At 37.0% G+C, this 16,222-nt stretch overlaps 1 protein-coding gene across 4 annotated transcripts in view; it reads left to right on the plus strand.

The window, feature by feature from the left end:
- VPS8 (VPS8 subunit of CORVET complex) overlaps positions 1-16,222 on the plus strand; it is a 263,256-nt gene that overhangs the window by 62,676 nt on the left and 184,358 nt on the right. For all 4 annotated transcript variants that reach the window (XM_033211937.1, XM_033211939.1, XM_033211938.1 and 1 more), the window contains one exon: positions 10,705-10,751. In XM_033211937.1, coding sequence (XP_033067828.1) covers positions 10,705-10,751 — 47 coding nt within the window. The remainder of the gene's footprint in view (positions 1-10,704; positions 10,752-16,222) is intronic.

Genomic DNA, 16,222 nt, shown 5'->3' on the forward strand with positions numbered 1-16,222 from the left:
GTAAAGTGTGTGACATGTATTTTTATTCTCACAACAACGCCAGGGAGTAGGTGTCGTTTTTAATCCCCATTTTATAGATGAGAAAACAGGCTTAGAGGAGTGAAGTGAAGTTACAAGGTAATATTGTAGTAAATAGTGGAGCCGGGACTCATATCCAGGTCTGTGTGACTTCAAAGCCCAGTTCTTAACTAATCTTTGTGTTATATTGTTATTTTAAGAGCAAGCACAGGGAGAAGATGAGTGAGAAGGGGTGATATTAATAAATGACCAAGAATGAGAATTACAGCAAGCATCTAAACTGTTTAATACTTAACTGTGTGGCAGGCACTGTTACAGACCCTTTATACATGTTTATTAACTCATTTAATTCTTATCATAACTCTGTAAGGTGGCTGCTGTTACTATTCACATTTGTAAATGATGCCAAGGCACAGAGAGGTTAAATGATTTGTTCCAGGTCACAAAGCTAATAGAGAGCTAGGATTTGAATTCAAGCAGTGGGCTTCAGGGTTCACATCCTGACTACCACACTATACCATAGAACAATGCTCCTCATTTTGACTCCGTTTTCTTGACCACAGAGAATGGTTTTAAAGTGGAAAAGTCCAGATAAGTGTATTTAAAAACTGAAGCTTACCATATGTAATATGTAATATCATTATGATTGTTCAACTCTCAAGACCCAGTAGAATTATAATCCATGATAGTGTTGAAACAATCTGGGCCAACATGAATAATTTGCAAGTAACTTTTCATCAGTTTTCAAATAAGGCATTCTTGATTAGTGTGGAGTATATACAGGGAGATACAATTTATTCCATTCAGGAGGACAATTTTCTTCTGGAAAATGTGACCTTCAGTGCATTAGGATGGACGAAATGCATGCACTGTCAGCCAGTGCATGTTTGTTTTGTTTAATCATATTTAATCATAAAATAATTATATAGGTTGACCTCTAAAGTGTTTTTTTTTTTTTTTTTTAAGTAGAGTGGACTTTGGAGACTATCTGCTGACATCCCTGATGTGATTTGTGAATGTTTTCCTTGAATTCACCTCAAAACAACCATGTTAAACTCATATAATTACCTTTTTGAAAGGAATATAAAGATAATATATTCCTGGAATGCCTGTGACATAACATAATTGATTTCATTAAAGCATTTGCCTAATTTTTCCATTATCTTTGTGGCTGGAATAGATTAGTAAATAGCAAATAGATTTGCAACTAGATAAATGTTTCTACCCAAAAATATTCTTTGGTGGCTTAGTATTAATTACATCTTAGGACTCTTTCATACCCAATTTTTTATCATTGATTTGGGTGAAAATTTAGTGACTAGCCTGTCAAATCTAGGTAGTGCCAAGAATCAAAGTTCAAAGTGATTTTGACAAGAAAGTGCAATAAAAATAATCATGAGTTGAAATTTAATAAGGATTAACATCAAGACTTAGATTCATTAGATTCAAATAATCAAATTATTTGAGTACTGGATCGGGAAGATCTAGGTGGACAGGGTTTTAGTTGACCGTAAACTTAATATGAGCCAACTGTGTGTTAAGACACAGATACAGGAAAGTACTAGTACTACTGGGTTGCCTGTTTGAAATAAAACTGCTAAGTCATTTTGTAGGCTGCTGATAAACTCAGCCACATCCCACAACTGAGATGGTGGAAGGTTTTAAAAACAACAGGTAAAAAAAATACTGGGTTGTTTAATCTGAGGAGAAAGTAAGTGGAGACATGCCCGCCTAGAGATGGTGGAAGCTGTCCTATGAGATTAGCCATATTGCTCCAGAGGGAAGGCCTAGTATATAGTGGGTAGAAATTAGGAGAAGATGTGTTTCAATTTAAAATGACCTACTCATGTTGTAACAGCTCTTGGATTTATGCACTTCTTATTATGGAATGTATTCAAATAAAGGCAGGGTGAGCAACTGATAGAAGTGTTTTTAAAACACTTTTTTTTTTTTTGCTCAGTTGGAAGGTCTCAGATTCTCTCTCAGTCTCAAGAAGCTATTATTGGAGACATACGTAACCTCTAATCGAGTTAATTGAAATTCCTATTAAGACTGATTTCTGTCACAGTCAAAATACTGCGAGTTTGTGTTTTACCAGCAGGTGGCACCTCCTGCCTGCTGCCTTAATTTTAATCTTTACCCTTGGTGAGCAGCCTCACCCTTTCCTTAGAGTCAGAATACGTAAGGCTATTCACTATTTTTGCTTTTCTCCAAAGATCAATCAATATTTGTCCTGTCTTAGTTATAGTGTATAACTTTTGGATCTTGTCACATTTTGGACAGGTTGTGGCTTTTATTTAAGAAAAGATTTCAACCTATAATTATAATTTATTTGTATCATAACTATTATAGTAGGATAAAAAGGAATTAAAGTGTTTCTGTCTCATACATCTTGAGACTTGCCTTTTCTTCTGGCTTTCCTCATATGCATTTATATATGTTCAAGTGTTTCCCACCCTAAAACTGAGTCAAGCAGCAAACAAATTCTTTTTTTGCCCCACACCATCTCTAATATCCTATGCTTTCTTGTTCACCCGTTTTTTATAGAGCCAGACATCTTATAAGAGTTGTCTCTGGCCAGGGATGATGGCTCATGCCTGTAATTACAGCAATTTGGGAGGCCGAGGTCGGTAGATCACTTGAGCTCAGGAGTTCAAGACAGCCTTGGCAACATAACGAAACCTTGTCTCTACACACACACAGAAAATTAGCTGGGAGTAGTGGTGCACAGCTATAGTCCCAGCTACTCTGGAGGCTGGGTGGGAGGTTCGCTTGAGCCTGGGAGGCCGAGGCTGCAGTGAGCCAAGATCACGGCACTGCACTCCAACCTGGGTGACAGAGCAAGATCTTGTCTCAAAAAAAAAAAGAGAGTTGTCTGCATTTCCTCATCTCCTTCTCTTTCCTTAACCTATTCCATGTCTATAAATTCTGTGGACCCTTTTATTTTTCATCTTACTGGTCCTTATCAGCTTCACTGGTATCATGCATTCCAGTTTTTTCTCTCCCTCTCCGACTGCTTATTGATTTTCTTTGTTTATTCTTCTTCCTTTTCTTTAACCAAGAAATGTTAGGATTCTTCACAATACCCTTGTCTTCTATTTTTATTACAGTGTTTGTCAAGGTGTCTGTGTACCATTTACTTCAAAAATCATTTGAAAATGTTTGTTAAAAATACTTTTTATTTCCCAGGCCTACTGAATCACTCTCTGGGGTTGGTGACCAGGATTTGTAGTCAGCTCTCAAGATGTCCCTTAAGCACATCAAAGTTGATGAATCACTGCTTTCCATTCTTCCCTAGGTGATACAGGCACATGACTGTCTTAACCAGTGTTAACATCAAAGTTGACAAATCACTGCTTTCCATTCTTCCCTAGGTGACATAGGCACATGACTGTCTAACTGGTGTTAGCAACCTAGATTGCTCTTCTGAATTCTGAGATCTATAGAGTAAGGTGCCCATTTACATTTCTGCTTGGATGTTTTGTAGGTACCTCAGACTCAATAACTGTTTCCTCACAAAGCCTTTTCTGAGGATTCCTGTGTTAGTGAGTGGATCCACCATGCACCTAGCGCAAATTAGGTGATTCTTGTCCTTTACTTGTTCCTGGCTATTCTGCCTCCTGACAGTTTCTCTCATCTGTTTCCACCATGTCCTTGTACTTCATTTCATTTTCTACACAGCAGCCAAGGAGAAATGTATATCAAATCTAGATATGATGCTTCCCTAATTTTAAAATATTTCAAGGACTTCCTGTTGTTTCTGAGGTAGAGACTCAATTTCCTACTGTTTTCTAAGGCTCTGCATAGTCTACTCTTGCCTAACTGCCCCTAATTCTCTGTATTCCTGTTATACTAGAGTTCTTTTCAGTGTCTTAATGTCACTGTTCTCTCTTAACCCAGAGTCTTTGTCCACAGTGTTCTCTCTGCATAAAAAATCCTTTCTTATTTCTTTGTAGCTCAACTAGCTCCTGTTTATTTTCACGTCTCAGTGTAATTGTCCCCCAGATTAACTCAGATCCATTTCTTTCTAAAATACTATTCACTGAAGTCACTCATTTCAATGTCAGTTGTATGTTTAGGGACCTGTGTAAGTTTAGGAACATGTCTGATTTTTGTCATTGCCATATTCCCAGCATCTAGTTTAGTGTCCTTGATAAATAGTTGCTGAGGAAAACTTAAAATATAGAAATAGATTTGGCTTTAACTAATACTCTGTTTTACTTACTGTTTTAAATGTTCAAAATTGATAAAGACCTGGTTTCTTTAAGAAGCCAGATTGAAAGTGTTAATTTGGATGGTTTTGCCTTAATAGAGTTAGGAAGTTAGTGGCAGGCATAAAGATTATGTGTATTTTGTTTTTTTAAAAATTAAATTTGTAATTGTGTGATATTTATAGATTCATGTTCAGTTGCAAGAAATAATGCAAAGAGATCCCATACCCTTAAACCATTTTTCCCCAATAAGAGAACGTCTCACAAAACTATGGTACAGTCACATAACCAGGATATTGATATTGATAAGGTAAAGATACAGAACATTTCCATCACCGCATGGATCCCTCATTTTACTCTTTTATAGCCATACCTACTTCTCTCCTGCTCCCACTCCCTCCTTAACCTCTGATTCCCAGTCTGTTCCTCATCTCTATAAATTATAATTATAATTTCAATAATGCTATATAGATGGAATCATAGAGTGTGTAACCTTTTGGGACTGACTCTTTAAACTCAGCATAATAATTCCTTAGTGATTCTCCCAGGTTGTTGGTTGTATCAATAGTTGGTTGCATTTTATTGCTGGGTAGTATTCCATAGTATGGATGAGCCACAGTTTGATTAACAGTTTTACCGATTGAAGAACATCTGGGTTGTTTCCAGTTTGGGGCTATTAAAAATAAAGTGGCTCTAAACATTTCTGTATAGGTTTCTGTGTGAACATCTTTTCTCTAGGAGAAATGTCCAGGTTTACAATTGTTGGATCATATGATAGTTGAATGTTTAATTTTTAAAGAAACTGTCAAATAGTTTTCCAGAATGCTGGTACCATTTCACATTCACCCCAGCAACGTGTGAGTGATCCAGTTTCTAATCCACATCCAGCATTTGGTGAAGTCACTGTTTTATTTTAGCTATTCTGATAGGTGCATAATGGTATCTCATTGTGGCTGTAATTTGCATTTCCCTAATGAATAATGATGTTAAACATCTTTTCATGTGTTTATTTGCCACATGTGTATCATCTTTTGTGAAATGTTTCTGCGTGAGTTTTGTCTCTCTTCTAACTGGATTGTTTCTCATTATACTGTTGACTTTATAGGGTTTTAATATATTCAAGGCACTAGTCCTTTATTGGACATAATTCTGCCAGTTTGTAGCTTTCTTTTCATCCTTCTTAACAGAATCTTTTGCAAACCAAAGGTTTTAATTTTGGTAAGGTCCAGTTTATCAGCTTTTCCTTGTATAGATTGTGCTTTTGAAATTAAATCTCAGAACTCTTTGCCTAGTCTAAGGTCCTGAAGATTTTCTCCTGTTTTTTTCTGGAAGCTTTACAGTTTTGTGTGTAACCTAAATGTGTGATCTATTTTGAATTAGTTTTTACATAAGGTATGAGACTGAGGTCGAAGTTCCTTTTTGTGTGTGTATAGATACCTAATTGCTCCAGCATTATTTGTTGCAAAAGCAATCTTTCCTTCTTTCCTCCACTCAGTTGCTTTACCAGCTTTGTCAAAAATCAACTGGGCTTATATGGTGAATCTAATTCTAGGTTCTCTATTTTGTTCCATTGATCCGTGTGCCTATCCACTGCTAGTACCACATAGTCTTGATAACTGTAGCTGTGTAAGTCTTGAAATTGGGTAGACTGATTCCTCCTCTTTTATGAAAATTGTTTCAACTATTCCAATTTCTTTGCATCTCCATATAAATTTTAGAATAATCTTGTCTATATCTCCAAAAAATCTTGTGGGAATTTTGATATAAATTATATTAAACATATCAGTTTGAGGAGAATTGATATTTTTACTATGCTGAGCCTTCTAGTTTTCCCATTTATTTCTTTTTTTTTGTAGTTTTTAGTATACAGGTGCTATACATGGTTTTTTAGATTTACACCGAATATTTCTTTTTTCCTTAGCAGTTTTAAATGGTATGGAATTTCTAATTTTGGTATTCATATGTTCAGTAATGGCGTGTAGAATGTTTATCTTATCTTCTGCAATCTTGTAGAACTCATTTATTCTAGAATGCTTTTTGTAGATTCCTTGGGATATTCTATGTGGACAATCATGTCATCTGCCAACAGAGACAGTTTTATTTTTTCCTCCCCAATCTGTGTACTATTTTTTTCCTTTTCTTGCCTATTGCATGGGCTAAAACTTCAGCATTGTATTGAAGAGAGGTGAGAGCAGACATCCTTGCCTTGTTCCCAGTCTTAGAGTAAAAACATTCAGTTTCTTACCATGAAGTATAATATTAGCTGTAGGTTTTTTGTAATTACCTTTTATCAAGTTGAGGAAGTTCCCCTCTATTACGGTTTTTCTAAGAGGGTTTTCATGAATGGATATTGAATTTTGTCAGTTGCTTTTTCTATGTACTTAATATGATTATGTGATTTTTTTTTCTTTAGGCTATTGATATGGTATATTATAATGATTGGTTTTTGAATATTGAACCAGTCTTGCATCCTGGAATAAACCTCACTTGGTCATGAGGTATAATTCCTTTTATGTAATTGTGAATTATTATCCCTAATATTTTGTTACGGACTTTTGCATCTTTATTTATGAAGAGTATTGGTCTGTAGTTTTTTTGTAATGGCTTTTCAGGTTTTTGTATCAGGGTGATACTAACTTAACAAAATGAATTGAGAAATATTTGCTCCTCTTCTATTTTGTGGAAGGGACTGTGTAGGATTTGTTTTCATACTTTTTAAATGTTTGGTAGAGGCTGGGGACGGTGGCTCAAGCCTGTAATCCCAGCACTTTGGGAGGCCAAGATGGGCGGATCACGAGGTCAGGAGATCGAGACCATCCTGGCTAACACAGTGAAACCCTGTCGCTACTAAAAAATACAAAAAAACTAGCCGGGCGCGGTGGCGGGCGCCTGTAGTCCCAGCTGCTTGGGAGGCTGAGGCAGGAGAATGGCGTAAACCTGGGAGGTGGGGTTTGCAGTGAGCTGAGATCCGGCCACTGCACTCCAGCCCGGGCGACAGAGTGAGACTCCGTCTCAAAAAAAAAAAAAAAGTGTGGTAGATTTCTCTGGTGAAACCATCTAAACATGGAGATTTATTTTTGGAGGATTTTAAGTTATGAATTCAATTTCCTTAATAATTATAGGGGTATTCAAATGAGCTATTTCATGTTAAGTGAGTTTTGATAGTTGTGTTTTTTGAGAAATTGGTGCACTTCATGTAAATTGTCAAATTTATGTGTGTAGAATTTTCATAGTATTCCCTTATTATCCTTTTGATATCTTCAATGTCTATAATGATATCCTGTGCTTCATTCCTGATGTTTTCTCTTACTCCCTTGTCAGTCTTGCTAGAAGTTTGTCAGTTTTAATCAAGAAGCTAAAACACCTTAACTAAAGACACCAGTTATATCTAAATTGCTAAACACAGTACATATTTTTCAGATCTTGTTCATTGTCAGTTCTGTATTAAACAGCAATGATTAGTTCTTCCTTCTTGAAAGTCTATATCCTGTAGATATCTGTGACTGCGTGCCCTTCTGATTTTAAACCTCAGTGACGCTTCCTGAATCAGTTTGTTTCTGTCCTCTGACCGTTTCATAAATATTGGTCTTCCTCAAGATTTAGTCCATTGTTGACTGCTTTTCATCTCACTCTGTGGTCCTTGGACAATTTCATTTCTATTCACTGCTTCCTCTGATAACTTAGATATCTGTAATTCTAACTCCGATGTTTCAGATTACTATATTCAATTTCTTGTTAATCAACATCAAAGTAAAGGTTGTACTTACCTTCTTCCTTCTAACACCTCTTCCCACATTTCTTATGTCATTTTGTGACCTCTTCATTCAACCATCACTTAAACCAGAAACCTAGGAATTAGAGACTCCTCTCAATGCCTTCCAAACCATGATCAATCTGTCACCAAACCCTATAGTTATAAATAATTTTGTGCACTGTTCTTTATACCTGCTGTCAGTACCCTAGTTTAGTCTACCATTTTTTTCTTTGATGACTGTAATAGCCTTGGTTTCCAGTGTTGATTTTTCAGATGCTCCCACCATACAGTCACCATAGTGATCTGTCTAAGTGTATGAATCTGATTCACACTCCATTAAACCCTATAGTATATCCAAAGTACTTAGTACCGGGCCAGGCACTTAATTCCTTATTTTATGCCCTTAATTATTTTAAGTATACTTTAAAAATAGTTTCTACCTGATAATTATATTATTTGAAGTTTTGGGGGTATACTACTGCCCTTTATATTTCCTCCAGACATTCATGTATGGTGTATGGTGCATTATTTAATGAAGTGTTTTCAAGATTTTTATTTTGAGCACATCTTCAATAGGACTTTATCAGTAGTTATTTTGCCTGGGTTTAGGGTGATCTCTGGGGAGTTTTTGAACTTGCTTCTTTCAAGTATCTGAGGAGTATCGTTTTTCAGGATCACTTTTTTTTTTTTTTTAATACTTTAAGGTCTAGGGTATATGTGCACAATGTGCATGTTTGTTACATACGTATACATGTGCCATGTTGGTTTGCTGTACCCATAAACTCTCCATTTACATTAGGTATTTCTCCCAGTGCTATCCCTCCCCCAGTCCCCCACCCCTCTTCAGGCCCCGGTGTGTGATGTTCCCCGCCCTGTGTCCAAGTGTTCTCATTGTTCAGTTCCCACCTATGAGAGAGAACATGCAGTGTGTGGTTTTCTGTCCTTGTGATAGTTTGCTGAGAATGATGGTTTCCAGCTTCATCCATGTCCCTGCAAAGGATATGAACTCATCCTTTTTTATGGCTGCATAGTATTTTCAGGATCACTTTTTATGTGAACCTCTTGGCTCAGTTGTTCTCATACTAAGGAGATAGTGTAAATTCAAATCCCAGCTCTACCTGAAGACAGGGTCTTGATTACAGATTCTTGGTGAGTATAAATTTACCCCCTCTGAGCCCAGGCTGAGACAGACAAACTTCCTTGTCATCTTCCTATGCCAACAGGCAGATTTTTTTTTTTTTTTTCTAATTTCCTTTCATTGAGGATGCCACTTTTTAAGAATCCCAGTTTTAGGCAGGTCCTCTGCTTCAGTTCCCTCTGTTAAAAGGGTTTAAGGCCTCAGCTTCTTTCTGGCATTAAAACCCAAGCTCTTCTGCCACCAACAAACCTACAGGATAGGATCAATAACAGCTCGGAACTTACTGCTTTGGTTTTCGGTTCCCTTTTCACTTTTAGACCTGGCTATTGCCCTTACTATCTTAGGAGCTCAGCTGTGTATTTTAAAGGATGTTTATTTTCTCTAGCATTTCTAGGGAAGTCCTCCTGCCACCAACTCCCCATTACCTAGCCCACTGTATTCTCATTCAGGGTTGAGATTTGCTATGGCTCTTGACACTTTTCACATCTATAATTTTACCTCCTATTTTTGAAGAATCAAATCTACATGTAGTCATGAGTAATATTCATAAGTAAAGGAAGCAGGATGGGTCAGGGATAGCCCTATAATCCTTTCAGGATTGTAGGTCCTTCTTTAGTCACCTCTCTCTCAAATAATAAGAGTTCCTTAGTTTTGACCTTTTTATCAGACAGGTGTTAGTATGTGGAGCTCTTTTTCACATAGTGCCTTCTCCCTCCTGATGAGATTTCTGCCCAGAACATAACCCTTCCAGGATTTTTAAAAGGAAACCATTTCCCTGTAGCCAGCAGAAAAGGAAAGAATACTGCCGAAGTTTGATGCTTGGTTACTTGACAGTTTCCAGTCATAATAAGCTACTGTTTCTCCCTCAGACTCTTTCCATTGAAAAGGGTCAAAATTGTGGGTTGTCATTTACTTGATATGAGTCTGTACATGATGAATTTAAAGCAATAAAAATATTGTGAAACTGAGACGTTAAATCAATGTTAAAATAGCAGGTTTGGAGGATTGTGACAAAATATGGGCAACTTTAATCACCTGAGCCACCAGCAGGACCAACTGTATCCTGTTATCAATTTGATTTATTTTCTTCTGGTTTCCTTTTCTTTTGTGAGTTTTCTTTACAGATCTGTGAGACAAATACATATTTTCACCTAGTATTTGTTTTCATGATATTGTAAACTCTTGATAAGCTTGTAAGATATATGTAGTATTTTACTTAATAAAATTTACTTAACTATTTTCCCATGTTGTTGAATGTAATTCATATTTCTTTTTTTCCTTTCCCATTTCCCTTTCTCCTCCTTCTCCTGCTCCCTCTGTTAGAAAGATGCAGTGAACACCTTAATGCATTAAAATAAGTTTTATTCTTAAACATATTTAGGGTACATTTCCAGAAATAGAATTACTAGGTCAAACGTTCTATTTTTCAGACTTTGACACATAATGCCAAATTGCTTACCAAAAGCATAATACAAAGTTATATCCTCCTAACAGTCTAATAGCATCTTAAGCAGTCCTGTCATTGTCAGTGGGCCACTGGACAGGGTTGTGGGGCTGATGTTTTCTTTATGGTTCCTCTACAGGATATGGTGCCTGTCATAGTTGATTACTGCCTTCTGCTGCAGCGAAAGTGAGTATGCATTGCATGTCAGATTCAATTATTTTGAACCCAGGTAGCCTCTTGTTTATGTATAAGCCATTGCTAGGAATTCTATGAATTTGACTGAATAGATTAAAAAATACTAATTTATAGAAATTTGATTCTTTAGCAATTTTCAATTCATTTACCTAATAAAATTAATTTCCATAAGACAGATGCTATGGATATATTATTTATTTGTGTGGCAGGATATTGGAGGTAAAGAACGTAACTAGCAAAAGAGCAAGACTAAGGAGTTTTAAAACTAAAAAGTGTATGATTCATTATATATAGATATATATATACACATGTATATACACATACATATACACACACACATGCACACATACACACGCATATATACACACACACATATACACACATATATATATACACACACACATATATACACACACACAATCTCCTTTTTTTGGTATATATACTTTTTTTTTTTTTTTTTTTTTTTGAGACGGAATCTCGCCCTGTCGCCCGGGCTGGAGTGCAGTGATGCGATCTCGGCTCACTGCAACCTCTGCCTTCCGGGTTCAAGCGATTGTCCTGCCTCAGCCTCCCGAGTAGCTGGGATTACAGGTATGCACTGCCACGCCTGGCTAATTTTTTGTATTTAATAGAGATAGGGTTTCACCATGTTGGCCAGGCTGGTCTCAAACTCCGGACCTCATGATCTGTCTGCCTCAGCCTCCTGAAGTGCTGGGAGTACAGGCGTGAGCCACCACGCCCGGCCTGGTGTATATACTTTTATGAACCTTCACTAGAATATAGTATTTTATACTACTCAAAAAAGGCTAGATTTATTGTGCTTATGCAGTACTATTTTTTTGTTTGTTTAAAATAAATCAGTATAAATAAACTCTTGATTAGGCTTTGTTAGTTTAAATTGTAACTGTATAAACTAGCCAACCTGGCTGGACGTGGTGGCTTACCCCTGTAATCCCAACACTGTGGGAGGCCGAGGTGGGAGGATCCCTTGAGTCCAGGAGTTCGAGACCAGCCTGGGTAATATAGGGAGACCTTGTCTCTAGAAAAAAAATTTTTTTTTAATTAGTTGGGCGTAGTGGCATGTGCTTGTGGTCTCAGCTACTCAGGAGGCTGAGGTGGGAGGATCGTTTGGGCCCAGGAAGTCAAGGCTGCAGCAAGCCGTGATTGTACCACTGCACTCCAGCCTGGGTGACAGAGCAAGACCCTGTCTCAAAAATAAATAAAATAAAAAATAAACTAACCAACCTGTGCTAATGCACAGGGTTCTTTTTTTCCCCCACACTAATAATGATAGCCAGGTATTGTTCTAAACCCTTTACATTAATTTATCTAATTTTTATAGCAATTTATTTCATTTTTGTAACAGTGAGGTAGGGATTGTTATTATCCACATTTTATATAAGATGTGCCAAAACCAGAAAGCGATTACGTAACTTGACAAAACTCACTCCCACAGCTTTTGGTGGCAAAGGTGGGATTCAATACATGAGTCTAGCTCCTGCGTTCTTGGTTTTAACCACTGGCTTATACCACTTTGTAAGTGATAGAGAACAAATGTGAAGGTTTAATGTAGATATCTCCCAAAACCCTATGCAACACGACTTGGTTCATGAATTTATATAAATTCTAGTAGCCTGATTCATAAAAGGTTGGGTCATATTTTGAAGTATCAGTAAAGGTTATGAAGAGGGCAGTAATTTGCTATGTCAGACCTCTGATGAAGTCATAGATAGCTATAGTAAGTTCTCCTTACTTGGGGCTCAAATTTATTCCAGTGTTTTATCTCTAGTGTTACGTAATTAGCAAAATACATTGTGCTTACAGTAGGGATGTTGTTGAGAACATTACTTTTTTTTTTTTTTTTTGAGACGTAGTCTCGTTCTGTCGCCCAGGCTGGAGTGTAGTGGCGCCATCTCGACTCACTGCAAGCTCCGCCTCCCGGGTTCCCGCCATTCTCCTGCCTCAGCCTCCCGAGTAGCTGGGACTACAGGCACCCACCACCAAGCCCGGCTAATTTTTTGTGTTTTTTAGTAGAGATGGGGTTTCACCGTGTTAGCCAGGATGGTCTCGATCTCCTGACCTCGTGATCCACCTGCCTTGGCCTCCCAAAGTGCTGGGATTACAGGCATGAGCCACCATGCCCGGCCAAGAACATTACTTTATATTACACTTGTCTTCTTTATGAGGGCCTACAGGAGAAATTTCTTTCAGGTGTTAGGGCCAGAAATACCTTTGTGTCTCTTGAACAGCTAGTTTACTTTTAGCTGATGGACAGTGATTGTGTAGTTAATCATTGTGTCCTAGAAAGCAAAGCGCCATGATATGTCTGCTAACCTTACCCTATCGTTTTCTAAATTAGTTCTCTCTTTACCTCCCTTTCACACTCAATTCCTTGTTGTATGTCCCTGTATTTTTAAAGCAGCCTTAATAGTTTATGAATCAGTTTTACATATTCTACTTAACTCTCATAAATACCATGTAAAGAGAGGTAATGTTATCCTCATTTTCAGATGAGGAAGTGGAGGTGTAGAGGTATTTCCAGTACTAATAAGTACTGGGATCAACTCTGATATTCAAATTGAGATAATTTATAAATGAGATGAAGTGAAGTGCCTGAAAGACTAAATTTTATTTAGAGTAAAAAGGCTTATTTTTATAAAATGGACTATTTCTACCTAGAATGGTGCCTGACACAATATAGCTATCCAATACCTGATGGTTGAACTGATGAAGTAATCCTGCCTCCTGATTTGCAGGGTGACTTGTGATCATTATCTTGAATACTAGAATACTGTCACAGTGACATAAAGTTGAAGTGGGCCTAACAGTTGTAAGATGAAAGATTATTTAGGGAAAAAGAAAAAATTGATATTTTCCCAAAAGATTTTGTTATTCCCTAAAATATTCCAGAGATAAACTTTTCTTTTTTATATGATTTGAAAAGGAAATATTCTCTAACATTTATTTCACCTATTGACTGGCTGAGAATGCAATAATTTCTGTATTGAATCACAGCATATAACATAGAAGATAAAATCTGGTCTCGATTTTCACCAAATTAGAATTTATTTATTATTTCTTTATTTTCGTCAACTTCTTTCCTTTAATTTTACCTGATTCCTTAGCATGCTTTCTCTGTGTTGTGTCAGAAACAAATACAATATTTGTTGTTGGAGATCTCAGAAATAACAGGAACAGCAGTCATAGTGTATACTCCTTACCTCCAAGAGGAAGAGAATCGTTCCTCAGTTCAGCTCTTCCTGGTCCTTTTCATACCCGTACCTCTTTTCTTTCTTCCTCCTCCTGCTCTTACATACACACTCCTAGATCAAGGCCATGGACATTTTCCCTGAACCATAGTACAGAGAGCATACGGATGGCTTTCCTCTCGCTCAATTCTGTTTTTTAGCACCGAAGACTAGATGGTACTAGATCCTGCCTCTGCTTGGGAGAAGTTCCAGCATGTGGGTTCTTATTCTCTTTCTTTCCCTCCTTGTCTCTTTCCCTAATTCTACTCTTTGGGTTCTAATAGGAAAAAAGTGGGAGGGCAGCATTCCCAGAGATGTAAGAAGGGTTGGGGCTGTGAAACTAGGCATTGGGTCAAACATTCCCTCTTTTGTTCTAAATCTGTGTTGTACTTGTTTGCTTCTCACCATACTGGCTTTTCTTTTTCATCAGAATGTTAAGATTCTTCTGTATATGGGCCTGAGCTTAGAAGGAAAGGTTGAATAAGCCATTTGATCAACTTTAATTGTTTGCATCTAGGCCATCTTTCAGTTCCCTTCCATTTCAAACATGCAATGACTAAAGATTTATTAGATATAAGAATTCTATGTTTAATTAAATAGTTCAGTGTAACCACTTAAATGGTAGAGTTAAAAAAATTTTTTTCTTAGACTTGCCATAGATAATAAGGTTAAAAATGGTCAGTTCCCTATGCTAAATTGTAGCAGAGAATTGTCAGATGTAAGTAGCTTCATTCCAGTATAGTACTTTTCTCCTTGAACTGGATGCTCTCTTTATACTATCCTTTTTGACATTTGGTCCTATTTATGTCTAAGGTCTTCTCTTCTACATTTCCAAATTTGTAAAATATCTGTGACATTAACATTGCTTTAAGGAATGCTCAGATTTTGCATAATACAAATACAATCTAACAAAATGTCATCTAGTACTCAGCCAGCCAATTTCAGGTAACTTCTTCCACTTCTAGGGTCATTACACAGACACTCAATCCTGTTCCCCAGATTCCTTTTATATTAATGTCTTCTGATTGAGTATGTTGTTTTTATAGGCAGTCCTTTTATTTTCACATATTATATTGTTTCTTATGTGGGTGAAATTATAAACATAATACATGCTCTGAAATTAATTTTAACTTAGTGCCACAACCATTATTACACTATAATCACTGTTACCTCATAGTTTCATAACTCAGAGAATTCAATACCCATCAGTAATATTAATTAAGCTAGTGTATATATGTATTCCTATTTATATTTAGTAACTCTTTTATAATGTAAAATCATTTTTACTATGTGACAGTAATCACATTTGTTTTTCTGTGTAGGGCATACTGCTCAGTGTATTATGGACATCTATCTTGGTTAAAATTTGGCATTAGAGGCCGGGCGCCGTGGCTCAAGCCTGTAATCCCAGCACTTTGGGAGGCCGAGACGGGTGGATCACGAGGTCAGGAGATCGAGACCATCCTGGCTAATACGGTGAAACCCCGTCTCTACTAAAAAAATACAAAAAACTAGCCGGGCGACGAGGCGGGCGCCTGTAGTCCCAGCTACTCGGGAGGCTGAGACAGGAGAATGGCGTGAACCCGGGAGGCGGAGCTTGCTGTGAGCTGAGAGCCGGCCACTGCACTCCAGCCTGGGCGGCAGAGCAAGACTCCGTCTCAAAAAAAAAAAAAAAAATTTGGCATTAGAATCTTTTGTAAATTACTTAATATCAGAAATGACAGGAATTCTGTTTTTGAAGACTTATACTTTATTTTCATAATTTGGTCTGTGTTCCACAATTTCATTTCAGTTTGGTTTTGTGTATGTTTTTTTCAGTATTAGGCAAAAGACACAATGTCTTCAGGCTTTTTGTGGGATACTTCTGATTTGTCATTTTACCTATGCAAAATACAGGCTATATATTAGCATATACATGGTAGCCCTAGTGTCAGTTTTACTTTGAAAATAGATCCAGAGTTTATGTAAACCATAATTATAATTTTAACATTGTTTAAAAATAGGGTTATGTGATTATATGTGAATTATATAGCAATAAAGCAGTTATTTTAAAAAAAGCAAAATGGGTGTTCTACACGGATGATACTGACCACTTTGAGTTTCGATCACTGTAAGGGGTATCCACAGTTGTGAAGGAGCCATCGTTCCAGTGGCTTGCATTACGTATGCATCTGAACCAAAAATATTTCTGTTAAATCCAAAGTAAACTTGAAG

This window comes from Trachypithecus francoisi, unplaced genomic scaffold (assembly GCF_009764315.1).
Source record: "Trachypithecus francoisi isolate TF-2019V2 unplaced genomic scaffold, Tfra_2.0 Lachesis_group0, whole genome shotgun sequence".
Classification (NCBI taxonomy): domain Eukaryota; kingdom Metazoa; phylum Chordata; class Mammalia; order Primates; family Cercopithecidae; genus Trachypithecus; species Trachypithecus francoisi.